The 27498-nt window shown below is 39.5% G+C and overlaps 1 protein-coding gene across 1 annotated transcript in view; it reads left to right on the forward strand.

Moving 5' to 3' along the window:
* Positions 1-27498, forward strand: part of EGF (epidermal growth factor) — a 92373-nt gene that overhangs the window by 13752 nt on the left and 51123 nt on the right. Inside the window, exons 2-6 of the mRNA XM_059066164.2 lie at positions 8637-8836; positions 10880-11061; positions 11478-11705; positions 12945-13147; positions 27199-27324. Of these exons, the coding sequence (XP_058922147.1) occupies positions 8637-8836; positions 10880-11061; positions 11478-11705; positions 12945-13147; positions 27199-27324 (939 nt within the window). The remainder of the gene's footprint in view (positions 1-8636; positions 8837-10879; positions 11062-11477; positions 11706-12944; positions 13148-27198; positions 27325-27498) is intronic.

A 27498-nucleotide genomic window follows, 5' to 3' on the forward strand; every position in this document is an offset into this window, starting at 1 on the left:
TTACTGATTTACTCTGAAAAAACAAAAGAGCAAAACAAAACAAAAAAACTCTCATGTCTGCATTCTTGAAAAAATTCCTGTAAACAGTTTCCAAACTGTTTTTAAAAACTTCTAAATTAAGAATTTTTGTCCTTTCAATTCCACTTGCTAAAAATATAAAATGCAACACCTGGTTAGTTTGCATTTGCTGAATGAAATACAGGAAGGCAGAAATTTGCTAGTCTAATTCAATAAAATTTGTCAATAATTGATAGATGTAATTAAAAAGCATATTTTGTGATTTTGTAAATATAGCCAATGAAGCATTTCTTGTATTTGATATAGATATAATTGTGAAATATCTATTTTGTCTATGACAGTTATCAAAGACTAAATATCAAAACATATTGAACTTTAAACCAAATTTTTGAACTCCTATATTAAATTCAATCTTTTCAATAGATGCAAATGAATGTTGCATAAACTCAATTTTTAACATGCAGGGGGACTTTTGGGGCTGTGTGACATCTGCAACTGGAAATGTCCAGCAGAAAGTAGAAAATACAGAGGCAAAACTCAGAGGACAGGTCAAGATAGTGATTTCCGTGTGTGTGTGTGTGTGTGTGTGTGTGTGTGTGTGTTTGTGAGAAACATCTGGAAAAAAATTTTAATGTTGGGGAATGCATTTTAGTGTGGTAACATTAATCTTTAAATAAAATTGAGCATAATTTATGCAGACAAGCTGAGGAATAAACATGCTTACTTAAGATGAAGGATTACCTACAGCACAGGAACCTTCTGACAGCATTCACTGTTCTGCAAAACTGCATTATTATGAGTTTTAAAAAAGTTATAGTGAGGAATTCCCTGGCAGTCCAGTGGACTCTGCACTTTCACTGCAGAGGGCATGGGTTCGATGCCTGGTTGGGGAACTAAGATCCCATGTACAGCACAGCCAAAAAAAAACACAACAGTGATAGTGAGCTGTGATATAAGCTGAGTGATAGACACATAAATGAATGGAACAGACTAGAAAGCCCAGAAATAGAATTACATAAACACGGTCATTTGATCTTTGACAAAGGTACAAAAGCAATTCAATAGAGAAAGGATAATCTTCTCAACGTATGATGTTGGATCAATTAGACATCCATGAGCAAAATAATCTCAACCTAAATCACACACCTTATACAAAGATTAACTCAAAATAGATTATAGATCTAAATTTAAGTTTAAATAAAAGTTTAAAGCTTTTAGGAGAAAACATAGAAATCTTTATGTCCTGGAGTTGAGTTCTTAGAAATGACACCAAAAGCATGATATACAAAGGAAAAAAATTATAAATTGTACCTCATCAAAATGGAAACTTTTGCTCTGCTGTAGACAATGTCAAGAGGATGAAAACACAAGCTGTGTGCTGGAAGAAAACATTTGCAAAGCAGATATCTGACGAAGGACTTGTATCCAACATATATTTTTAAAAAATCTTTCAAATGCAATAATAAGAAAATAAATAACCTAGTTTAAAATGGGCAAAGGATTTAAACAGATATATTCAACAAAAGGCTTTAAGGATAGTAAATAAATCCATGAAAAGATGTTCACCATTTTTAACTGTTTTAGGCTGAATAAAGCCCCCAAATATATCTGTCTTAATTCCTGGAACTTGTGAATGTGACCTTACATGGCAAAAGGGACTTCACAAATGTGATCTTGAAATGGGGTAATTATCCTGGATTATCTAGGTGGATCCTAAATGTACTTACCAGCATCCTTACGAGAGGGAGGCCAGAACGTCAAAGGAGAAAGAAGACGATGGAAACAGAGAGACATTTGAAGATGATACTGTTGGCTTTGAAGATGGAGAAAGGGACCATGAGTCAAGGAACACAGGGAATACATTATATATGGGATGCAACATATTATAGAATTAGATATAAAAATATCCAGGTGATGTAATTATAGGAATCCACTGAAAGAGACCCTAATTAGTTCCTGGGACATGGATGGATGCAGAGAATCCAGCCTTTTGGTCAGCTTCCTGAAGTGGGTTCCTTGCCGGAGCTGAAGTACAAGACGCTAAACAATGAGTTCCTGATGAATTCAGTTTGGGATAAGCATGGTGTTTAAAAGCTAAATCTGTGTTCAGAAAGACATGGCTTTAAATCCCCAGTTGGTTATTTATTGGACATGTGACTTGTAGCAAGTTAATGGCTCTAAACTTCAGTTTCTTCTGTAAAATGAAGATGCCGGGAGCATCTACCTCCTAACGTTACCCAATTAAAGCAAATAATGCATTTAATGTGCTACCCCAGAGATAACACTCCAGATGTTGGCTGTTACTATTCTGATGGTATTTACCACCCACCTTCTTGGAGAATCAAAGTGTGTAACAGCACATTAAAGACTCTGAGTGGCTCTGTTGAAAAGAACAAGTTTAATTTTCTAGAACTTGCTAGCCTCAGTTACTAGCCTGAGGACCTGGTAATGGATTCTCTTTAGATTGATAATGAGAATGTGGCTGAGGGTCTGGAAGGGGCTATTTTTCGCTCCAGATGACTCATTTCTACCACCACTCAGGGACTAGGGTGGCAATCTTCACATTTTTCAGAGCTTTCCTTACAGAATTAAGATTTTGTAACTGAGCAGGACCCTATGGGGCCATCCCACGACAGACACCCCCCCCCACCCCCGCTTCAGCTTCTCTTTGTAGGACCTAGATAACAGTATTGGATGCCCATTTCCTGAGTTGTTTTACAGATGCTAAAACCCCCACCAAATGGAAGACATTAACTACTTGATGACCGTGAGCACACAGCGCTGCCCCAAACACACACCTGTTGGAGCTTAAGGATGAATATCGTTAACCCCTGTGACGCCGCCCTGTTACCTCGCCATCAGCCAATCAGAGAATTGTGCGCGAGCTGATCACACAGCCTGGGATGCCATTCCCTCACCTTCCTTTAAAAATGCTTTGCTGTAACCCATGGGGGAGGCCAAGGTTTCTGAGCACTAGCTGTCCTGGACTCCTTGTATGACTCTCTACAATAAATGCTGCACTTTCCTTCAAGTCACAACCTGGTGTCTGTAGATTGGCTTTACTGTGCACAGGCAAGAGGACCCAATTTTGGTATGGTAGCAGTTTAAGTTGACATATCCTGGCTCACCTTTCTAGATGTATTATTTCTTATTTCAAAAAAAATTTTATTGACGTAGAGTCGATTTACAATGTTGTGTTAATTTCTGTTGTACAGCAAAGTGATTCACTTATGTATATATATTTTTTCATATTCTTTTCCATTGTGGTTTACCACAGGATATTGAATATAGTTCCCTGTGCTATACAGTAGGACCCTGTTGTTTATCCATCCTGTATATAATAGTTTGCATCTGCTAATTGTTCCCTCCTCCCTGGCCCCCTCTCCCTTGGCAACCACAAGCCTGTTCCCTATCTCTGTGAGTCTGTTTCTGTTTCATAGATATGTTCATTTGTGTAGTATTTTAGATTCCACATATAAGTGATATCATTGTATTTGTCTTTCTCTTTCTGACTTACTTTGCTTAGTTTGTTAATCTCTGGGTTCATCCGCGTTGCTGCACATGGCATGATTTCATTTTTTTATGGCTAATATTCCATTGTATACATGTACCACAGATTCTTTATCCATTTATCTGTTGATAGACATTTAGGTTGTTTCCGTGTCTTGGTTATTGTGAATAGTGCTGCTATGAACATAGGGATGCAGGTAGCTTTTTTGTTTGTTTGGTTTTTGTTTTTTTTGCGGTACGTGGGCCTCTCGCTGTTGTGGCCTCTCCCATTGCGGAGCACAGGCTCCGGACGCGCAGGCTCAGTGGCCATGGCTCACGGGCCCAGCTGCTCCGCGGCATGTGGATCCTCCCAGACCGGGACATGAACCCGCGTCCCCTGCATCGGCAGGCGGACTCTCAACCACTGCGACACCAGGGAAGCCCCCAGGTAGCTTTTTGAATTATAGTCTTGTGTGGATATATGCCCAGGATGGGATTGCTGGGTCGTATGGTAGTTCTGTTTTTAGTTTTTTAAGGACCCTCCATATTGTTGTGCATAGTCGCTGTGTCAATTTACATTCCCACCAACAGTGCAAGAGGGTTCCCTTTTCTCCACACCCTCTCCAGCGTTTATTGTTTGTAGATTTTTTGATGACGGCCATTCTGACCGGTGTGAGGTGATACCTCATTGTAGTTTTTATTTGCATTTCTCAAATAATTAGTGATGTTGAGCATTTTACATGTGCTTTTTAGCCATCTATATGTCTTTTTTGGAGAAATGTCTATTTAGATCTTCTGCCCATTTTTTGATTGGGTTGTTTTTTTGTTATTGAGTTGTATAAGCTGTTTGTATCCAATGTATTATTTGAATTGCCTGGCTTCTATCTCACCTGTTCTGAATTTTGACCCTAATGAGTAAGCTGAGAAGAAAGCCGTGATTGCTCAAAAGGTAAATGTGTGCCCTTTTAGGAAAAGGAATTGAAAAAAAGATGAGGATAGTACTTTAGAGTGAAATAAAACTTTCTGCACTTCATAAAACCCAGATATTATTCAAGTCAGCCCCTTGGGAGGTAGGAATAAATGACTCCTATCAGGGGCTTAGGTAGGAGCAGGTGAGGAGGTATCAGGCTTTCTTACATCAGGCCCATCAGTTTAAATCTACATTCTTTTCTCATAGTGTCATTGAATCCTGAAAGTCCAGAGTTCCTTTTTCTCTTTTGTCCTGTGAGCCTTCTTCAGTCGGCCTCCAGATTTAGAGCAGGAAACCTGTGGCGGTGAGGGCAGGTGACAGTGTTGGCCTGAGAAGACTAAGTGTTGGTGTGTCTTGCTAACATGCTTGCCAGTATCCTTGATGTGGAAACCAGGTCCCACGAGCTTTTGTCCCCAAGGCCCAAAGAAGACAGTCAATTTCTCTTCTCATTTACCTGGGTGGGGCTGCTCCTCCAGACTCAGAGCAGATGAAGGGGTGATGGTTGTGAAATATTCTGTTTCTGCCACCCACATCCCCACCCCTTTCAATCAAAAACCGCTTTTTATAATTGATCTCTGTGCTCTGGAGGCCCCAGATCTGCAGTGTGCTCCAAACATTCTGGACTCCTTTCTAATTCCTGAAGATCCCCTTCTAATCCCCAGGTTGAGAAGTCAGAGGTTCCAATTGATTTGCTGTGACCTGTTTGCTGTCTTTGGGTTTGCATTCCTTAGACATGTTTGATTTTTCTATGCACTTCCTTCTCACTGAACTGCACCCAAAATAAATGCTGCGGGTTTTGACATGGGAAAGTTTAGCTGTTCAAACATGCACACCCTGCTGACACATCCACAGATTGTACCACACACCAGTGTGTATAGAGTCTTTGACAGGTTTGAAACAACACTAACTTATTTATCATTTCCAGTGTCCTACAGTCTAATGACTCTTTCGCCAGGCCTAATTCTCAGTCTTTTACTTTCTTTTAAATCATATTACAATTCATTTTCACAAATATTCATCCCAGGCCCTGGTTTACACAAAATGATGCTGACAACATAGGAATGGTGTTTTGAGGGAGGTGGAATAATCTGTTACAGAAGTAAAATGAAGATTGTGATGTCTTGACACATAACCCAGAGCAATGCAGGAAAGAGTACTGCGTTGGGAGGATAGTACATGGGTTCTAATTCCAGCTCTACCGTCTACTGTCGGTGGGACTCTGGGAAGCATCGCTGAATTTCCTCATCTGAACTAGATTACGGGTTTCCAAATTCACGAAGATATAAGAATCACCTGGATTGTCTGTTCAAAAAACAGATTCCTAGTCCTCAGCCCGGCCTTACTGAAATGGAATTTCCAGGGAAGGGAGCTGCAGAAGATAAACAAACACACACACACGCAACGCACGCACACAGAGCACCCTGTGTGATTGTTTTGAACAAACAGTTTTGGGAAACACTGAACTAGGTAATGTCTAGGGTGTTCTAGTTCTGAGGGCTATGATAAAACACTGGATGCTAGGATTCACCCATGAATGAGAAAAATCTGAAGATAAAAATGTATTCATTATTCATAATTAGTATCTTAATAAATATTTGTTTTTTGAAAAGATACTGAAGTTAATGCTATGGTCTGTTTTATGGGTCTAAGTGTTTTTTAGATTTATTTTTTCTCTTTGATTCATTGACTGTAATATCTGGCCTATGTAGCCCATGGTGTTATATTAAGGATAAATGAGACCAGGATGTGAAAGTTTGTTATTATTATTGTTGTTGTTGTTAGTAAAATAACTACCATAGGATTAGATTCTGCTTTTATTAATTTGATAGATCTGCTAGTGTCTATGTCTTCATTCATATTGGTAAAAAGCCCAGACAAATTAAAAATACAATTATTTCTTCATTAATTTATTGATTTAGGAAACAATTTTGAGTACTTACTATGTACAAAGCATTATGCTATGTTCTGTCTAAAATGTTTAGAGTGCTTTTCCTTTCTCCTTTTTCTACCTGGAAACCTATTTAGTAGTACTTTGGAATGAATCAAATGTTTTATCGATCTCATCAATGTGTCAATGCATTAGAAAATTAATAACATGTATTGACACATCTATTCAGTTTACACAGGATGCATGATACACATTTCAAAGAGAGGACTCCTGGCAACAAATCCACAGGCCCGCAGCAATCTGTGGCTCACAGATTAGTAGCTGTCTATTTAGGGTGTCTTTTCCTATGCCTTTCTTTTCTCCGTGCTACATTGCCATAAGAGAAATGAGTTATAGCGACATTCTAGTCCACGGGTTCAAACATGACCAGGGGTACAACCCTACGTAGTGAGACCTTGGTTGTGGGAATAAGTAACGGCAAATCATATTTGTGTAGTGCTTCACAAATAATGAACCAGTTTCACATCTATCATTTCATTTTCTTTCCCCAGTAGTCCTCTGATATGGGCTGGGGAGGTCCTGTAAGATGTCCAGAGAAACTAGTGAGCCAGGGCTGGAAACCAGGCCTCCTGGCTCTCAGTTTAATGCCCTTTCCATTTCTCCTGTGATACCTCTGATTCTACAGCTAGAATGGCAATGGAGAATGGGCTGTCCTTCACATCTCTGCAAGGGGTCTTGTGCTGTGGAAAAGATATGGGAAGAGTGATTTGAGCTAATTCTTTTAGATATTTATAAAGGCACCTATTTCAAAACTCTCACGATCTCACACTTTTCCCTTCTCTTGTATCTCTATTCCAATATATTCTCTAAAGTGGAGCTAATGTTTCTGACTCTAGAACATAATCCCCAAGTAAGAGGATGCTAATTCATCATCATTTGAAATCCTTAGAACAGGAAACACATTTATTATGTCACATTAAGTTATTAAGGTTTATTATTAAAACAGAATGGAGTCCGCCCAGCAGGGCAGTGAGAATGTGTTAGAATTCTTCTGCAGTTCCCTACTCATCCCAGTGGTTAACTGGTATAGTTATTATCTAAAGGCAGAATGGCAGAAGCCTCTTCATCCTCAGTCAGGAAAGACCAAGGAAACTAACCCTTGCTAACCGTGGCTGCAGAGTATGACACGGTGCCCTGACATTGGCCTGGAGCATTGGAGGCAAGCTCCATGTGGATGGCCAGTAATTTCTGCTGAGATTTCCAAAGAGACGTATCAGGTTCCCAAGCAGGTGTTGAGTACTTGGGAGTCTGAGTGGGTAGATAGATGGTCATCACCTGGAACAGGACGGGACCCCAGACATAGGGTTAGGATATAGGGCAAGGCCTTGTAGGAATCAAGAGATCCACTGAGGTCCACTACTCAGATTTGGCAAATAAAAGTTTAGTGCACTCAGTTACTTGAATTTTGAATACCAGGTAAACAGTGAATAATTTTTTAGGGTAAAGGATGTCCCATGTCCCAATATACATGCAATTCAAATTTAACTGGGAGTCGTAAATTTTATGTGGCAATGTTAACAGGAACAAAATATTTCAGAGCTTTCATGGACAGCATTTCAATTTTTCCTGATTCTGCTCAAGACCTCTAGGTTTCACCATGTTCTTCTTTGTCAGTAACCTGGATGCTCTGTTCATAAGGTAAGACTATAGAGGAGGGAGATCCATTTCCAAAACGGTAATATCTGAAATTTTATTTCCAATTTACATAATGAAATTTGACATTCATACAGACCCTCTTTACAATAGATTACAGTAGGTAGTTTCTTTTTGAACATAAAAATTAAGCTAGAAAGTGTCTTTCTCTTCAAATATTGCTATTTTCATAATTTGTCAATGTTCATTTCTTACAATCAATTTGTGGAGAAAATGATTTACAAAATTAACTGAACATCTACATGAAGTCTTTATTATCAAGACAATGGTATTTATTTAAAATATAAAAGCAGGACTTAAAAAATTAATTGTGGGGACTTCTCTGGCAGTCCAGTGGTTAAGACTCCAAACTTCCAAAGCAGGGGGCACGGGTTCGATACCTGGTTGGGGAAATAAGATCCTACATGCCGTGCCATGCAGTGCAACCAAAAAAATTTAAAAACATAAAAAAATAGAAAATTAATTCTGCCTGTGCTATTTGTCATGGGGAGGTATTTTGTCTTAATGGGATAAAATATCATTGAAAATATACTGTTTGGTTTATTTCTTCCCATGCAGGTCCTGCACCCTTCTTAATTTTCTCGCATGGAAACAGGATCTTTAGGATTGACTTAGAAGGAACTAATCATGAGCAATTGGTGGCAGATGCTGGCATATCCATGATCATGGATTTTCATTACAATGAAGAAAGAATCTATTGGGTCAATCTAGAAAGACGACTTTTGCAAAGAGTTTTTCTGAATGGGACAAGCCAAGAGGTAAAGTACCATTTCCCATGGCATTTGAGGGATTTTTGAACAGGCTGTCAAATATGATATAGCAAATTCATAACATATAGATAAAGGAAAATTACATTACATTGCAAATACGCGTCTGGCATATGTAGGTATTTATTTAATCTGCATCTGTGGTATCATGTTACTGAACAAGCCCATGCATGTGGCATTGATATTCAGAAGTCCCCAATAGGAGAAAGTGAGGATGTCAATGTAATTTTGAAAAGATGTAAGTTTATTAAGCCAGATCACCATTTTATGGTTAAAACAGATTATTTACATGATTATTTTCTACTCCAGTGGTTCTCAGCTGGTGGCAATGTTGCCCCTCAGGGGACATTTGGCAATGTCAAGAAATATTTTTGATTTTCACAACTGCACTGGGGAGAAGAGAAGATGTGCTAGAGGCCAGGGATGCTGCTAATCATCCTACAATATGTAGGATAGTCCCCCACAACAAAGAATTACCAGGCCCCCAATGTCAATCGTGCTGAGGCTGAGAAACCCTGTCTCATCTGTTTAAAATCTCTGTCATGGGTTTTTGCACCTAATATTTAGGAAGAAAATCTTTTCTTTTTATCCTCAAGGTGTTCACACTCTGGAAAAAAAATAATAAAGCAGGTGATAGATATAAAATATTTTGCTTCAATCACATATAAAAGATCTTTTATCTTTCTTCTTAATTAGTAGAACCCTTAAATGAGTCCCAGCAGGAATGGTCTCTCCTGGGAGATGGATTACAGAGAGCAAGTGGCCAGAGAAACCTTAAGCATTTATTCCCAACACAAAGTGCCTGCTGTTTGTTTTTGGGTTTTTTTTTTTCAAACACAACTTTCTCCCTCCAATTATTCTTAAAGCCTTCAATTAGGCACTAATCTGTTTTATCACATCTCTAATACTTACTAATCTCACTTTTAACAAAGATGGCTACTCATTACTCTCCAGCCATCTGTAGACTAGTTTCAAAATCTTGAGTTTAAGAATTTGGAGGTTTTCCTGTCAGAGAACAGGAAAAAGCATTAAATAGTTGTGGAATTTGTGGCAAGTCATTAGAAAAGGATTGGCCTGAAGCCTAAAATCCACTAGTATTAGTCCCTGCTTTGGGTTAAAACACTGTTTAAAAAGGACCACCATTAAAAGGCAAACAATTTACCGGGGTGAACTAATATATTAGCAATTAGTTAAATGGATTGGCTAGATTACTTTGTGTGGGGTGTAGGAATAGCACAGGCTCCTGAGACTGACTTCTGCCCAACTCTGTGTTTGCCGATTTCACATTGGTAGCTGAAAATCAGTGATTGTGGGAATATTTCCACCACAGAAATCTGCCATGGTACAGATCAGGGCTTCCTCCAATCTCTCACCCTCCACGCACCTGGAGGACCGGTTTACCCGCACATGCTGGAACTAGGAGATAACTGAGGTTTGGTTAAGTTGTTTTTATCACGAGAGAGCATAAAGAAAAGCCCTGCTATTCAGATCCTGGGGACAGAGCCTGAAGGCACTGAGGACTTTTAGAAAGGGAGGGACCTGGAAGGTCCCTTTATAAAGGGAGGAAGAGAGGCCAGAAGAAATTAATCTACTTCATGCCCCTATGCACAAACTCCAAGGGAATCTTGCCAGAATTTAGCAAAGCTTGGAATTGGGTTCAGGTGAGAACCTGGAAAGTTCCGTTAGCAAATGGAATTGAATAAACTAACCTTAAGGTAGCATGGAAATTCCACTGATACTATAGTTGAAATTATTAATACTTTATGGCAGATTGCCTAATTTCAATAAATATAGAATAAATTTTCATCTCAAAGCTGTGATATAAATACTGTGCCCAGAAATATTCACATGGGAGGATGAATATTGCTGCATCTGAATAATGGCATGGTATCTATGACTAGTTTATCATTTAAATTTTGGGAATGCACAAAAATGACAAGAACTTAAAAGAATAAACTTTGATACATAACAATAAAAACAATTTTGTTGTGAATGGGGAAATATTAATAACAATTTTAAAATTTGATTTTACAGAAAATATGCGAGATAGAGAAAAATGTTTCAGGAATGGCAATAAATTGGATCAATGAAGAACTTATTTGGTCAAATCAACAGGAAGGAATCATTACAGTAACAGATATGAAAGGAAACAATTCCCGTGTTCTCTTAAGCGCCTTAAAATATCCTGCAAATATAGCAGTTGATCCAGTAGAAAGGTAAATTCTGCTGGTTTTGGACATTGAAATACATTTCAAAATCTGAAATTCATGGAATCATAACATTTTGACTTAAAGAGACCTCCTGATTGAGACCAAGACTCTCTTTTACAATGCACAAACACCATTTTCAATAGGGCGTTTGCCTGGGGTTGAACTAAGGCAGGCTTGCTCTACCAGTAGCACTCTTGACTATACCATGGCTTCCTGCTAGAGAAGCGTAATTCTCCTTCTAACTTGAAATCACATGGAATTGCCATAACAGGGCAATAGATATTTGTTGACTTGAATTTTCATTCAAAATAGTCAAACTCGTCCTGTGCAGACATCCGGGGATTACTGAAAAACTGAGAGAAGTCAGCCATTTCAGTGACCTTACATTCAATTATGTGTCTACGTGATGTGTTTGCCCTCAGGTTTATGTTTTGGTCTTCAGAGGTGGCGGGCAGCCTTCACAGAGCAGATCTCGGTGGTGTGGAAGTGAAGCTTCTGTTAGAGACATCAGAAAAAATAACAGCTGTGTCATTGGATGTGTTTGATAAACGGCTCTTTTGGATTCAGTACCATAGAGAAAGAAGCAATTCTCGTATTTGTTCCTGTGATTACGATGGAGGTTCTGTCCATTTTAGCAAATATCGCACACAGTAAGTTTTACTTTTGGTATAAAATAACACAATTGCCATTTGAAGTGTGTGTGATAAATGAATTTTACTTTTGTCAGCTAAACTGGTGTAGTGGTTTAGTACAGATTTTGGAGTCCAAAAACTTGAGCTCAAGTCCCAGATTTACTATTTATTAGGTGAGTGACTTGGGCAGGTTACACGACTTCTCTCATCCTGTTTCCTTTAATGTGGATGTTGGAGTAGGGAGGGAACAAAAAGTGCCCACTGAACTGAAATGGTATTTTGAAACTGAAGAACAAGGCAGGCAGCTCCTTATAAGCAATGGATCAGTATATTATAGGGTAACTTTTTCAGAGGGTGGTATTGGGTAGGAAGCGATCCAGAGCATTTGTAGCTGCACTCCACACTCCCAAGGGCCCAGTGAGACAATTTTACAGTTAACCTAGGGTATGTGCTTGGAAACAGGAAGTCAAGATTTATTCCTAAGTCTTGTGGGTGCCGGAAATACGGCAGTGAAGGTCTTCATCATTTTATGGAGATTAAGAGAGCATAGAGGCCACCCGATCCTAATGATTATTAAACAATATCTATTATTTACAAAGCCCTTGACAACAGAGAAGTTATTTACTGCACAGTACAGTCCTGGGTAGGGTCAGCGGAAGGATAGGAGGAATCGTACGGGCCTAAGATGGCATCAGTTATGCTGAGAGCCATACAGTGGGGATGATAATAGGACGTATTTCTTGGGATTATTGTGAAGATTAAGCAAAGAAACACAAATAAAAATAATAGAATATTTGGCATATAATAAATTTTCACATGCTGGTTATAGTTATTCTTTTTGGAATTACTAGGTCATGTGTTTTGTGAAGCATCTGTCTTTCGTTTGATTTGCTATCTTGCCAGCAACTGACTCCAGCTTGTGGCAAGAGGCAGCAATTAGGTGTGCAAAATCGACACAACCTGAAGTCCACTCTTATCCTGTTCCTGTTTTCTTCCCTATTTTATTTTCACCACACTTATGTGCTGAGAGGCAAAAGAATGAGAATGGATCTGGAGCTAAAAATCGTATCCTTTTAATTCAGATTATGGCTACATAAAGAAAAATGTAAACTTAATATCTGTTTCTAACCCTAAATGAGAAACAATTGAAAAAGTAGGTGATTAAAATTCAGACAATAAATTGAAATGAAGGGAAACTTTTATAAGCCCAGAAGAAATGTTCTGCCATTCTTTATGTGTTTTTCCTGTTGTTTTTAGGCACAATTTTTTTGCGATGTCCCTTTTTGGTGATCGTATTTTCTATTCAACATGGCAAAAGAAGACAATTTGGATAGCTAACAAGCACACTGGGAAGAATATGGTTAAAATTAACCTCAGTCCATCATTTGTACCACCTGGTGGAATTAAAGTAGTTCATCCACTCGTACAGCCCAAGGCAGAGGGTGATCCTTGGGCACCTGGTGAGTCATCTTTGACCTCAAACAGGGTCTGGCATAGTCCCCACCTGCCTGCTTGCTCAAGATAGACACTTAGGAGTCATCCTTGATTTCTCCCACTGCCTCACCCTCAATTTCCAATGTACCACCAAATCCTTTCCATTCTACCTCCTAAATACATCTCAAAAGTCCACTCCCCGCTGCCACCACCATAGTCCAAACAGCCAGCATATCTTGTCTGGCCTATTGTAGCAGCTACTTAATCAATCTTTCTGTTTTCTCCTCTTGCCTTTAAATAGTAAATCTGATCTGTTAACCCCCCTGCTTAAAATCTTTCAAAAGCTTTCTTTTGCATTTAGGTCGAAATTTAACATTTAACCAGGCCTATCAATATTTGACCAATTTGATCCAGCATCTTTTCCTCCTCCCCTCACTGGACTCTAACACAAGTCTTCCTGTAGTTCTTTGGACATGCCCAGCTCCTTCATACCTTTGGGTTTTTTCAGTCACTCTTCTCTCTGCCTAGACTTCTCTTCAGTTCTGAGCTTAACTCTCATGTCCTCAGGTAGGCCTTCTCCGGTCATCCGAGCAAAGTTAGGCCCCTTCACCTCCTATCCTTCTCTAGATAGATATTCACTGAACTCATCAAACGTGGAATTACATACCACTTTGCTTTCTTTTTGATTTTCTCTCCCACTTGATTATAAATGCCATGCATGCAGGGACCATATCTGACAGATGGATGGATGGACAGATTGATGTAAACCACCCTATATTCAGTGGTTATTTATTTATTTATAAAGAATTAGTAAAATAAATGGATTAACTGAATCTAGTCATAGTCCCAAAGTGCTACCTTCAAATGTAGTCTTCTCTGAATTCTGTTGAAGGACGAAAGGAACGAAAAGTGCCCATTGAACTGAGGAAGCAACTTAAGACTGAAAAATGAGGCAGGCAGCTCCGTATAATCAGTGGATTGAATTATTGTAGAGGAACTTACAGGGTGGGATTGGAATTGGGCAGACAATGATCTGGAAGCATTCACAGCTGTACTCTGCACTGCCGAGGGGCCACTGGGACAATTTTATAGTTAACCTGGGGTATGGGGGTACGTGCTTGGAAACAGTGTTTATGAATGGGTCACTAGACTCATGGGTGCCAGGAATATGTCAGGGAAGGTTTTCATCATTGTTTGGGGACTCAAAGAGTATAGAGGCTACCTGGTCCTTATGATTATTACCTACAAAGCCCTTGATGACAGAAGTGATTCACTGCACAGCACAGTCCTGGGTAGGGTCAGCAGAGGACAGGAGAAACTGTAAGGGCCCAAGATGACGTCGGTTATGCTAACAGGCATACAAATTCCTTCACATATAATCTTTTTTTAGGTAGGCTGTCTTGATATGGCTTATATACCACATAGATTATATTACACTAACATCTGCCTTTATGTAAACATTTTATTTCAAGAGGGCTTTAAAATATATTTAATTTCATCTGCAACTAGCCTTGTGAGTTTCCGAAATAAAGATGGAATTGTTTGTTTTCTTTCTACCTGTTGGATGCTACTAGGATTTGGTAATAATGTGGGACATGGTCTAGACAATGAATCCCTCCCACAATTAGTGTATAAATGGGTTTGTACCTGCCCTTGACATAGCTCCTGAAGAGAGCTGTAGGGGCTGAACAGAGAACAGGAGTGAGATTGTCAAAGGGAGGTTAGAATCTAGAGGGAATTGACATTGTTATTTCTTATATCCTCAGGCAGGTAACTAATAGTACAAATGCTTTTAATCTATTTCTTTAAAAAACTTAGATAGAAACTATAATTTGTGTAATGACTATACTTTCAATGCAAGAGATGAGAAACTGCAAAGACAAATTCTTAGAGATGAAGCATTTGTTCAGGCAAGTTATTTTTTCAAAAATTCACTTATTTGAATGTAAAAAGCAAGAGTTGTGGTAAACAATTCAACTGTGGCTTGAGCACAACATTAAAGAACAACAACCAAGTAGCAAGACTATAAAATAGATGGTGACCATATTCCACACATAAAGGCAGTGAATCTGATATACTGCCAGTTAGTTACCTTACATGGGAAATTTTGACTCAAGCTCAAATACAACTTATTGTCCAAGTGGTGATGACTCCCAATAAAATTAGAACCAACAACTATAATACTATGAATAAATAATTATTGGTCTCATTCATAGTAGTTAGAGATATCATCATCACCATCATCACTATCTTACATTTATATGTAACCTCATAATTTCCAAAGTATTTTCTTGGGCATTATCATATGGGTTTGTCACAGCAACATTGTGAGACAGAAAGGTCCTCAATTATTGTACTCATTTCATAATTGAAAATTATGAAGCCTAGAGAAATAGAGTGACTTTTCCAGGATTACACACCTTGTAAATGATGGATTCTGGAAAAAAATCCCGTCAGTTTAGTGTTCTTTCTACCATAAACAGGTTAGCTCTTCAGAGTCCTTCACTATTACTTGACCTCTGATGGGGAGTTCAAATAGGACATTGAAAGCATGAATTTCAGGAGAAAATCTACAATGATGCGCTATAGAACAATGTGGCAAATAATAGAATTTGATTGGAAAGACGGTGCCAGCTGCAGAGTTACAGGCAAACCTGGAATCTAGAAGGTAGTTGGCACTGGAGATACTGGCTTTAGTTATTGATCAAAGGATGGGCTTCATATGAGGTCCAAGTGCAAAGGACTTTTTGATTTCAAGAGCGCTGTTACTTTGGCTATCATCAAATAGGTTTAAATTGATTTAGTGCCATGTACAACAGAAGGTCTTCACCTGAGATTTAAGGTTGTGAAGCCCTTGATTGTATATGTTAGATGAAGATATGCAATTGTCCCTCCAGTTAAGCAGGTTGTTTTTTTCTCAAGTGATATCTCAGAACCACTCAGATGGTTATGTGCACCGTTAATCTCTAAGGGCGGTATAACCTGTGACATTTTTCTATTTTATTTCCTATGCAGTAGGCTGTTTGTCTCCTGAATATATTATTTTTAGTCCAGACCTCTTTCTTGAGATATAGACAAATGAAGGGGGTGGGGGAACCTGAGGCATAGTGAGAGCTAAGCTGCAGAAAGAAGTGATTTCAAACATTGGAGATTTATTCATAATATACAAAAGGGAGCAGCCCTGTTGAAGGCCAAGGGCAAGGGTGGGGCTTACAAAGGCAAAGCCGCAGAGCTGCACAAGGAAGACTAATGTATCAGTTTAAACAAATCCTTGTTTGTCCAGGGCTTGTCCATTAGGATTGGCTGGTTATAGAGGAGTTCTATGCAGCAGATTGATGAGCCCAAGTTGAGGTAGCAGAGCCACGGTTTCAGCATCAGCCTGGTTTTCTGATGATTTTGACCTATTTCCTGAGAGTAGTCACTCTGGTGCCTCCTCTTGCTGTCTGCTTCCTCCCAGATCAGGGTCCTGCTGGGACCACGTCAGATATATACACTCAGGCTCAGCACAAGTTTCCTTCTCAAGGCCCACATGTTTACCTGCCTTCTGAGCATTTCTACTTGGATTTCTTGCAAGTGCTTCAGGAGCAAAGGAAATAACTGACCCACTCACTTTCCCCTCCCTTCTCCCCAGGTCCTCTCCCTCCAGTGTCCCTACTTTGGTGAGTAGCATTTTACCTCCATCTCGACAGGCAGAAATCTAGGAGTTGCCCTTTCCTCCCTCTTTCTCACTCCAACTCCATGAAATCAATCTCCAGCTCCTGACAATTCTACTACCTACCATCTAACCACTTGGTCCCCTCTCAGAGCCCTCCATCCCTGGTGTCCACTTAATTCATGTCCCCCACCTCCCTTTTCCATGCTGCAGGGGGTATAACCCTTCAAAATGAAGAACCCAATCATGTCGTTCCTGGGTTAGAATCAGTTGTCAACTCTCAATTGCCAATAATAAAACCCAGTCTTTTTATCTAACTGGTTCACGGGGTACCCCGTTCATTTCTCAGCTTCCACTCTCACCATTTTCTGCATTAAAGTCTGGGCTGCAGCCATCCTCAGAGATTTGATTTCCTCCAGGGAGGCATGCTTGCTCTCTCCTCCAGCCTTTCGGCATGTTCTGGAACACTCTTTTTTTTTTTTTTTTTTTTTTTTTTGGCTGCATGGCTTGCGGCTCTCAGTTCCCCGACCAGGGATTGAACCTGGGTCATGGCAGTGAAAGCCCTGAATCCTAACCACAAGGCCACCAGGGAACTCCCTGGCAGCACTCTTTCTAATTCTCGGCAGTGGCTTACTCTTCATCCTCTGAGAAACAGCTCCAATATCACTTCTTTCAGGAACACTTTCCCTGACCTCCTCACTCAGAGCCTCAGTAGCTATTTGCAGAAAATAGCAGATTTCCCCCGTCACAGGGCACTTATCATGAGTTGCGGTAATCGTCTGTCTTCCTCAACTTCCTTTGTCCTATGAGGACACAGACTACAGCTCTCCATTGTACCCAGTGCCTAGAGGACATGTAATAAACCAGAGTTGGAAAAACAACAGAGTGAGAAAAACACCCTTTGGTACCCTCTCCCTGCTAAATAATACCGCGAGGAACAAGTTCTAAAGATATTTAACAATCGAATGCGTGTTGCCCGTTCTTCCATGTTGCAAGCCCCTGCCCTTGGCCAGACAGTCTTCAGCGAGCCTGCTCCCTTTTGTATAGTTATGAATAAATCCCGGTGTTTTAAATCAGTTTTCTCTGCAGCAGATCTTTGCAGCTTAACTCTAGTGAGAGTCTTTTTCAGAGTCTTTTAGACTCTTTCATGCTTCAGTCTTTTTCTTCTTTCTTTTCATTAAGTGGTCTAGGTTTCAGGAAAAAGGTCTGGGCTAGAAGTAATAGATTTGGGAGTCACATGGGCTGCTGCGTAGGAAACAGAAAAATGGCACAGGTTGTATTGCTCTTAGAAATAATAGTCATGACCGGTGACTGGGTGCAGAATGATCTGGTCTGGACTTCTCCTACATTATCTCATTTAATCTCCACAACAGCCCTACAAATTAGGTGTGATTATTAGTACCATTTTATAGATTACAAAGCTGAGGTTCAGAGACGTCACAGTTGCTTGTTCAAGGTCACACTGGGGTAGACCTGAGATTTGAACCCAGGCAGACTGACACCATGCTGCCTCCCCAGCTACCCTCTCACCATTGTCTATAGTTTCCTATCTTAGGTTTGCCTTAATTGTTTTGGGATAACTTGTCATTTGGCATATTCTTGTCTATCCATGGCCTGCTGGTGGTTAAAAGCTTCAGTTTGCACAGATTATGGGGTCCAAACCTCATTTTTTTTCTCTTTAAAATTTTTTTTCCACTTCAGGGACTCAGAAAATCAATCTCTCTGTCTCTGTCTCTCTCTCTCTCTGTCTCTCTCTCTCTCTCTCTCTCACACACACACACACACACACACACACTCTCTCTCTCTCTCTCTCTCTCTCCTCCTCTGGCTCTCTGAAAAGAGACACAGACTTGATCTCACATTTTTGTTTTCATGATTAAACTTATTAGGCAACAGTGTTCTCCTGGCTGCCCTGACACCTATACCGTTAGAGTTGTCCCTCAGTATCCACGGGGACTTGTTCGGACTCTGGCCAATACCAAAATCCGAGGATGCACTAGTCCCTTATAAAGTAGTTATGTAACGTCCTCCTTTATACTTTAAATCATCTCTAGATTACTTATCATCCCTAACACAACATAAATACTATGTAAATAGCTGTAAATACTATGTAAACAGTCTCTGGCACAAGGCAAATTCAAATTTTGTTTTTTGAAACTTTCTGGAATTTTTTTAAAGAATATTTTTGATCCACAGTTGGTTGAATATGCAAATGTGGAACTCATGGATACAAAGGGCAGACTGTATATGAATCTCAGAGCCAGTGTGGGAACTTCTTTGTATACAGTGTTAATGGCATTATTTCAAGCTCAACATGTAGAGAATTTGCAACTATAGTTTTACTGCTCACAGATGTTCTTTTGTAAAACGTGCAAATAATTTTGCTTTCTTCTGTGATTCTTTAAAATGTAGATTCCAGTTTTAAGCTCATAAGAGAATTTCAAAAGCATCTTCTTTGGAAAATGAAGCACATCTGTCATCAACACTGTTTAAAATACTTTGTATTCATTTCATGCAGAAAAATGTTGCTGAATTTCTTTAATTCTGAGAGTTCCTGAAGGAGAACTGTCTCCACCTAAAAATGTACCTGCTTATGGAAGTGACTAGTGTAGCTAAAACTGCCCAGGTGGGACTGTAATTCACTTTGATTATGTCATTGCTGGGGTTTCTACTGTAAAACCTTGGTTTTTTTGATACCTCTGGAAAAGAATCATCCTAGATATATGAATATTTTTTTCACATATTTTTTTCTTAAAATGTAAATATTGTGTTAAAGTACACATAACATAAAATTTATCATCTTAGCTATTTTTTTTTTTTTTTTTGCGGTACGCGGGCCTCTCACTGCTGTGGCCTCTCCCGTTGCGGAGCGCAGGCTCCGGACGTGCAGGCTCAGCGGCCATGGCTCAGCGGCCACGGCTCACGGGCCCAGCCGCTCCGCGGCACGTGGGATCCTCCCGGACCGGGGCACGAACCCGTGTCCCCTGCATCGGCAGGCGGACTCTCAACTACTGTGCCACCAGGGAAGCCCCCATCTTAGCTATTTTTAAGTGTACAGTTAGGTGGCATTAAGTACATTCACAGTTCTTGTGCAACCATCACCACCATTAATCTCCATAAATCTTATCATCTTGTAAAACTGAAACTCTACACCCATTAAATGAGAACTCCCCATTTCTGCCTCTCCTCAGCCCCTGGCAACCACCATTCTCCTTTCTGTCGCTGTGATTTTGACTACTACTCTAAGGACCTCATATAAATGTAATCATACAATATTCTTCTTTTTATGACTGGTTTACTTCACTCAGCATAATGTCCTCAAGATATATCTTTTTTTTTTTTTGGTTCATAAATATTTATTAAAATTCAAAGTTGGAGAATTCCCTGGTGGTCCAGTGGTTAGGGCTCTGTGCTTCCACTGCAGGGGGCATGGGTTCAATCCCTGGTGGGGGAACTAAGATCCTACATGCTGTGCAGCATGACCAATAAATAAAATAGGCTTTTAAAAAAACGGAAAGTTGTTTCCTCTCCTATCCCATGAGCATCCATCCATCCAGCTGCCTGTCAACTGTTAAGATGCATGACTACTGTCATAAATGCCCTTGAAGTCTTCAGGGTAACACATTTGCCAAACTTAAAACTTCTTGCTCCCTGCGTTGTAACCAGTACCTCTCTTGACACCTTTATATAAAAGATCTCCAAAATTTGCACCCCAAGCAAGCCATCCATGGATAAAAACGTGTACCCAGGATCAAAAAGTTGGCCCAGACAGGTCAAGGATTCAAGTCCACCCCTTCAATTTTCAGCTTAGTGCCTACATAGTGCTTAACTTCCTAAATAGTGCCCATTTGCCCATGGATACAGCATTAAGCTTGTGCTTTAAGACCTGTCCACCAGAAGCCATCAAAAGCCACACTGCATTCATGCCTGGCACCGTCCCAGGAGCCGTCTCGTACCTTCTCAGATATATCTGTTTTGTAGCATGTGTCAGAACTTCTTTTCTTTTTAAGGCTGAATAATATCCCACTGCATGTATATATCACATTTTGCTTATCTGTTTATCCTTTGATAAACACTTGGGTTGCTTCCATGTTTTAGCTATTGGGAATAATGCTCCTACAAACATGGGTCTGCAAATATCTTTCTGAGATGCTGCTTTTAATTCTTTTGAACGTATACTCAGAAGTGAATTGTTGGATCATACGGTAATTTTACTTTTAATTTTTTGATGGCCCATTATGCTGTTTTCCACAGCAGCTGTACTATTTTACATTTACACCAACAGTACACAAGGAGTCCAATTTCTCCATATCCTCATCTACACTTATATTCTGTTTTCATATAGTTTAAATGATCAGTTCAAACACCCAAAGCTCTGTTATTTATTACAGAAATCTTAGCAAATTATGGATTTCTGTACTTCCTAACATATTTATAGTTACTGACATTTTCTTAATGATGAGGGTCACATTTACAAAGATACACGTCATTGGGTCAAGAATAGCACTGATTTGAGGCAAAGCTGGGTTTTTAATGCAGGTTTGCCCTGACACCAAATGGCTGCCATGTGAAGTGCCTTTTAAATACTTGGAATGGCTCTTTATCAATTTTCTATCTTTCTTGCTGTTGTCTCTTGCTTCTTGCTGGTTTCCATATGCCTGGCTGTGGCCTCTTTATTTTCTGAGACTTTTTCCTGCCATTCATTTGTTGAGGAACCCAGATCATTTGCCCCTTAGAATTTCCCACATTCTGGATGTTTCAGATTCTATCCCCATGGTGTCATTTAACATGATTCTGTTTTTCCTGTACACTGGTCGTTTTAGCTTAGAAGCCTTATCAGATTCAGATTTTTTGTAAGAGTACTTTATAGGTGGTACTGCAGGTGGTACCATATGCTTCCTAGTGACCACGCCAGAGGGCACGTAGTGGCTGGGTCTCCATTCTTTTTGTGATGTTCAAGATTCATCAGTGGTTCAGGTGTTGCCAGCCTGGTCTGTCTGTTATAGAGTTTCCTATCAGCCTTTTGTGTAATGGCTTTACAGGCTATTAATTGTCATTGCTTAGAGGCATTTTTTCATTAGAGGTTTGAAGTAATGACATTCTAATTCTATCACTGCTTATTAGTTGAATAACTTTTCCACATCAGCTCTATGATTTCCCTGGGGAGCATCTTTTATAGGAAAGGTAAATTAAATGCTTGATTTAATCTTTCCCTTAACTTATCTGTTTTCAGAATAAAGGGTTAGTGTATCCTCCAGAGGTGACCTTCTTTTTAAAAAAAGCATCTTTATAGATTCAAGGATGTAAAAAATATTTGAGATGTTTTTATTCATTGCAGTTATTATCATTTTCACACTCAGATTATGCTGTCTTTCTCCAGGAGGAGCTCTGAGATAAGGCTTCTAGTTGTGGGAAAGATGACCAGTAACTAACCCTTAGTGGTCTAGAATGCTGGGCTGAGGCTGTGTCTGGGCTCAGCAAGAAAGAACATCGGGATCATGTAGCCACTCCTGCTAGTGCGGAATGCACTGCGGGTGGGGGTGGTAGCAATGGGAACGGAGCCTCCACACCTTGTCTTTGCATCTTCATGCTGTGGACTGGCCAAGCTCCTCAGAAATAGGTCTGAAATAAGGAAAGACTGAGTGGGCCTGAGGGGTGCATCTGAGAGTAAAAGGCATTTATTTTTTAACTGCTGAGACTGTCGATTTGTTTACTTTCTTTTTGTTTTTAAGATTTTTTTTTAAGTGGTCCATTTAAAAAAATCTTTATTGAATTTGTTACAGTATTGCTTCTGTTTTATGTGTTGGTTTTTTGGCCACTGATGCATGTGGGATCTTAGCTCCCTGACCAGGATCAAACCCACACCCCCTGCATTGGAAGGAGATCTCTTAATCACTGGACGCCAGGGAAGTCCCGATTTGTTTACTTTCTGATTCTTAGGTTTAGATGGATAAGGATACCAAGTGGCTAAGTTCTGGCTAAGTGATTTTTTTTTTTTTTTTTTTTACTATAATTAGGAATTCCAATAGCACAGAATAACCATTCTCATTTCTTCCTTCTTATTTTCTATTAACAAAGAAAAATAAACTTCTATATTATACAGTTTGGGAAGTTTTTTGGGGAAGGTGAGGGAGTCATTTATTCAGGGAACTCACTAATGAAAAAGACAATAGATAAAAATCATAGACACTTATAGAAAAATATATTGTATATATAATTTATATATTTTATTATACATAAAATATATAGCATAACATATTAATATGTTAACTTTATTATATATCAGTATATAATGGTATATATTAATATATTATATTAATAATATAAATATTTCTATAAAAGCCCATAATTATATATATATACATAAGTATATGTATATACATATACACATACACACATATTATATACATTAAAGAGATGAGGTCTGTCATTGAAGACTTGAGCTCGAGTCCCACTCCTACCCCTTATTACCTATATGTGATCCTTAAGATACTATTTCCTAATCTGTAAAATGGAAGACAATAATTACTCTGCATAGCTCAAGGGCTTGTTATAAAAGTTACATGTGATAATGTAAATGCTTTATAAAATGTTATTCAAATTTTTAACTATTGGGGGTGCTAAATATTTAGTTAGAAGAATGATTCAAGTGAATGGGTTCCAATGGAAGAGACTAGAAAGGCTTTGTTGATGAGGTGAGTCTGACACTGAATTTGAGGTAGAGAGAAAGGTGTGATCAGTGGAGAGAAGCAGGCTCGGGAAACCCACGTGTGTTGTTTCAGAAGTGCACCAGGGTAAAATCTGTAGTTTGCTTGGCTATCGCAAAGCTCACGAGAGCTTGCGAGTTGGGCAGTTATTGAAGGCGCAGTTGGTGGTGGACATTAAACTCCATGATTAAGGAGCTTTAATTTGGTCTCAAAGGTAATTAGGATCCACTGCTGGGCTCTGGGAGGGGTGTTATCTGAGGTCAGCAGCAGCATTCTGAGTGCTAGCTTCAGCCTAATTTGAAGCTAAAGAACAGCAGAAGATTAAGGAGATTAAACAAAATACAGCCCTCAATCCTCTATGTTTTGCCTCTTCCTAAAATGACCTTTTAAGTGTTTAGTGTCTGAATTCAGGTCACATCTTCAGCACAGCCATTCAGAGATGAATAGTGATTGCTTTCCTGCCTATGTTCATCATTGAATAGTAATGTATATTGTTAATAAGTATCATTAAAACCGTCATCAGTATGGTATAGTGGAAAGAATACTGACCATCTATTTGAGTTCTAACTCTGAGGTTGACTGGAAATTCAAGGAGAAACCAAATAAAGGAGTTAAGTTTCAGGTTTCATGATCACAGGTTTTTGTGCATGTATTCTAGATGTTCGTAGCACCCCTCTGTTGTAAAAGGCACCAGGTTAAGTGCTATTGGGACTATAGATGTGAATGGGATACATGTTTTATCCTCAAAAGCTTACTGATTAATGAAAAAGATATATACATATATATATAATTGTGATGATGGTGATGTTGATGATAATAAGAACACACAGAAGAACAGGTAAGAGGTAGTAGAAAAATACAAAAAAAAGAAAAATAACATTGGATCTAGATGAAGAACAGGGCAACTTCCTGTACCCTAGACACTAATTGTTTTCTCCATAAGTCAGTTTGAATCTCCATTAACATATCATAAGCAGGTATTAAGGTTTGAGAATCTTTAGAGGTATAAATTTAGAGGAATTTACAACAAACATTTGATTCTGTATAGAACCATAATTTTTTTTTTAAGAGGGATCTCAAAGAATGTCTACTTCAACACTTTTATTTCATAGAAACTGAAGTCAAAAGGATAAAGTGATTTTATGTAAAAGGCAGGATGAAAACAGAACTCAGTTTTCCCAATTCTTAATGCAGTGGTTGTCTATCATACTGGGTTTGGAAAGATTTTTTTTTTTGCGGTATGCGGGCTTCTCACTGTTGTGGCCTCTCCCGTTGCGGAGCACAGGCTCCGGACGCGCAGGCCTAGCGGCCATGGCTCACGGGCTTAGTTGCTCCGCGGCATGTGGGATCTTCCCGGACCAGGGCACGAACCCGTGTCTCCTGCATCTGCAGGCGGATTCTCAACCACTGTGCCACCAGGGAAGCCCCTGGAAAGATTTTTATAGGGGATATTTACAGGAAGCATAATCTCTCAATTTTTGGTTACCTCAAGAAAGTAGTAGCACTTTGGTGCTATTAAAAGGCTATTAAAAGGTGCTATTAATCAGACCTTTCTGGATTTTTGTTGTTGTTCATTTGTAAACGTTATAAAAAATACAGTTAAAACAATCACATACTCTTTTTTAGAAATTTGAATTAGGTACATTTTGTCTCCAGTACATTTCTGAGTTTCTGACTTTAGTCATTTACTTAAAAAATTGGGGTCATTTTGTTTTTAATTTTCTTAATTAAAATTTTGATATGTGAAGCATGTTGGAACATGAAAAACAATGTTACTAAACATGAGTAATTGGCATAAAAACCATGGACAAGAAACAAAATTTTTGGAATCAGTATCCAAAATCTATTCAGTGTAGGGCTTCCCGGGTGGCTGAGTGGATAGAAATCTTCCTGCCAATGCAAGGGATACAGGTTTGTTCCCTGGTCCGGGAAGATCCCACATGCCACGGAGCAGCTAGGCCAGTGCGCCACAACTACTGAGCCTGCTCTTAGAGCCCACGAGCCACAACTACTGAAGCCTGTGTCCCTAGAGCCCGTGCTCCGCAACGGGAGGGGCCGCAGCAGTGAGGGGCCCGTGTGCCGTAAGGAAGAGTAGCCCCCGCTCACCACAACTAGAGAGAGCCAGCGCGCAGCAACGAAGACCCAACGCAGCCAAAAATAAATAAATTAAAAAAATTTTTTTAATTATAAAAAAACTATTCAGTGTAAATCTTAACTGACTTAGTTGATAATATTGCAACAGTATTAAATAATTGTGCATGTAATTCTATCAAGAGTTCTGAATAAACAAGTTTAAAATAACTAAAGAAATAACACAGATTAGCTAAAAGGAGGCGTACATAACTGAGGTGAAAGTGGGATATTCCATTAGTACTTTAGGCCAGTGTTTCTCAAAGTGTGGTGTAAAGACTCCAGCGTCAGAATCATTCCAGATTCCGGTAAAAGTGAGCCTTTCCCTTGATGTATCAAATCAGAATCTCTAGAGGGTGACATGCCCTCCAGATGGTCTCAAGGTACATTAGAAACATTTTCAAGGGGGCAAGAATATGTTTCTAATGTGTGATGCTTTGTTGGTCAAGAAAAGTGTTTAGTAACTTGAAGTAGAAGGAAAGGGGTAGAGTCAGAGTGAGGGGCACCTTTCTAAGTAGACAGAGACCAGAGAAACCTACACGGGGGACAGTCTCAGCCTCTTGCACTACTGTGCTCAGGCTCTCGCTGGCTTGTTTCTTGTGTCTTTCACAGCAACGCTGTGTTTTTAGTGGGCTCCTCCCCTTACTCACAGGCTCTCACTGATCTCAGCTATGCCTGGTCTCCTGGTGCCTGACCCCAGTCCTCTTCCCCTGCCATCACCTATTACCAGAGCTCTGGCCTCCATACATGCACCTTGAGAGCTGCCCTCAAATTCAAGCTTACCTCTGTATTTCCCAGAGCATTTCACAAAGTCATTATTAAAATTGGCAAAAAAAAAAAAAAATGAGGAGGAACAAAATTCGAACAGGGATATATGTGTTACTAGTTCAGCCCTTGACTCTGGCTTTGAAAACCAAAGGTACCAAGTTGGCCATTTGTTGTTCAAAGTGTTTGACTAATTTAATCCAAGCACCTACCTTACTGAGCAGATTTTACTATTCACCCTGGGCTATTTTGTCACACATGGAATGCTGGCAGCAATTAACTCAGAAACTTGGGGATAAGAGATATGGCGGTGGTATATACTGTCTGAAAGAAGTTGTTCTTCACATAATGATACTAAAAACAGATAAATATATAGATCTGACCTATAAATATTATACTTAAGAAGACATGTTCTTCGTTTTGCAGCCTTTTTTGCTTCTTAAACAGATATTTCATTTTCAGCATTTCTGTTTATTGCCTTATGTATTTTTTAAATAAATAAATACTTTTGATAAAAGCAGGTCAAAAAGAAAAAGCTATTAAGTTGTGCTTAGTGTTCGTAACCCAAGGAATGACATCTCCAGGTAATTAGTATGTCCTATCCCAAGAGCTACTGTAGGAGAGATACCACTAGAGAAATAAGTGGGCTTCAGAATGCTGAGTAATCTGGACTAATGTTCGACCCTAGAGCAGTGCCACCTCCGTGAGACAACACCCCTGCTGATGTCACGGGAAGATTAGAGTTCTTAGGAGCCATGAGGGGACCATGCATTGCCCCTGTCAAAACACACCTCCACTCCAAATTAACCGCCTTCTCTTTTAGATCAGAAACTCTGCAAACTGAGGAAAGGTAACTGCAGAAGCAGCATGTGTGGTCAAGAGCCTAAGTCCCATGTGTGCATGTGTGCAGAGGGATATGCTTTAAGCCAAGATGGAAAGAACTGTGAAGGTAATGTGTGGTGGGCCAGTGGCTGGTCTTCAGTGGGCAATCCAGAACCTCCACGTGAAACCAATTTCAAGTTTCCTCCTTTTTTCCCCCAGAAAAGCAATTTTATTTTTTCCCCAATTTTAAGCCCTTGTAACACTTTCAGGTCTCCTTTATATCTTGTGTTCCCAGATCAGA

Source organism: Kogia breviceps, chromosome 6 (genome assembly GCF_026419965.1).
Source record: "Kogia breviceps isolate mKogBre1 chromosome 6, mKogBre1 haplotype 1, whole genome shotgun sequence".
In the NCBI taxonomy this organism is placed as follows: Eukaryota; Metazoa; Chordata; class Mammalia; order Artiodactyla; family Physeteridae; genus Kogia; species Kogia breviceps.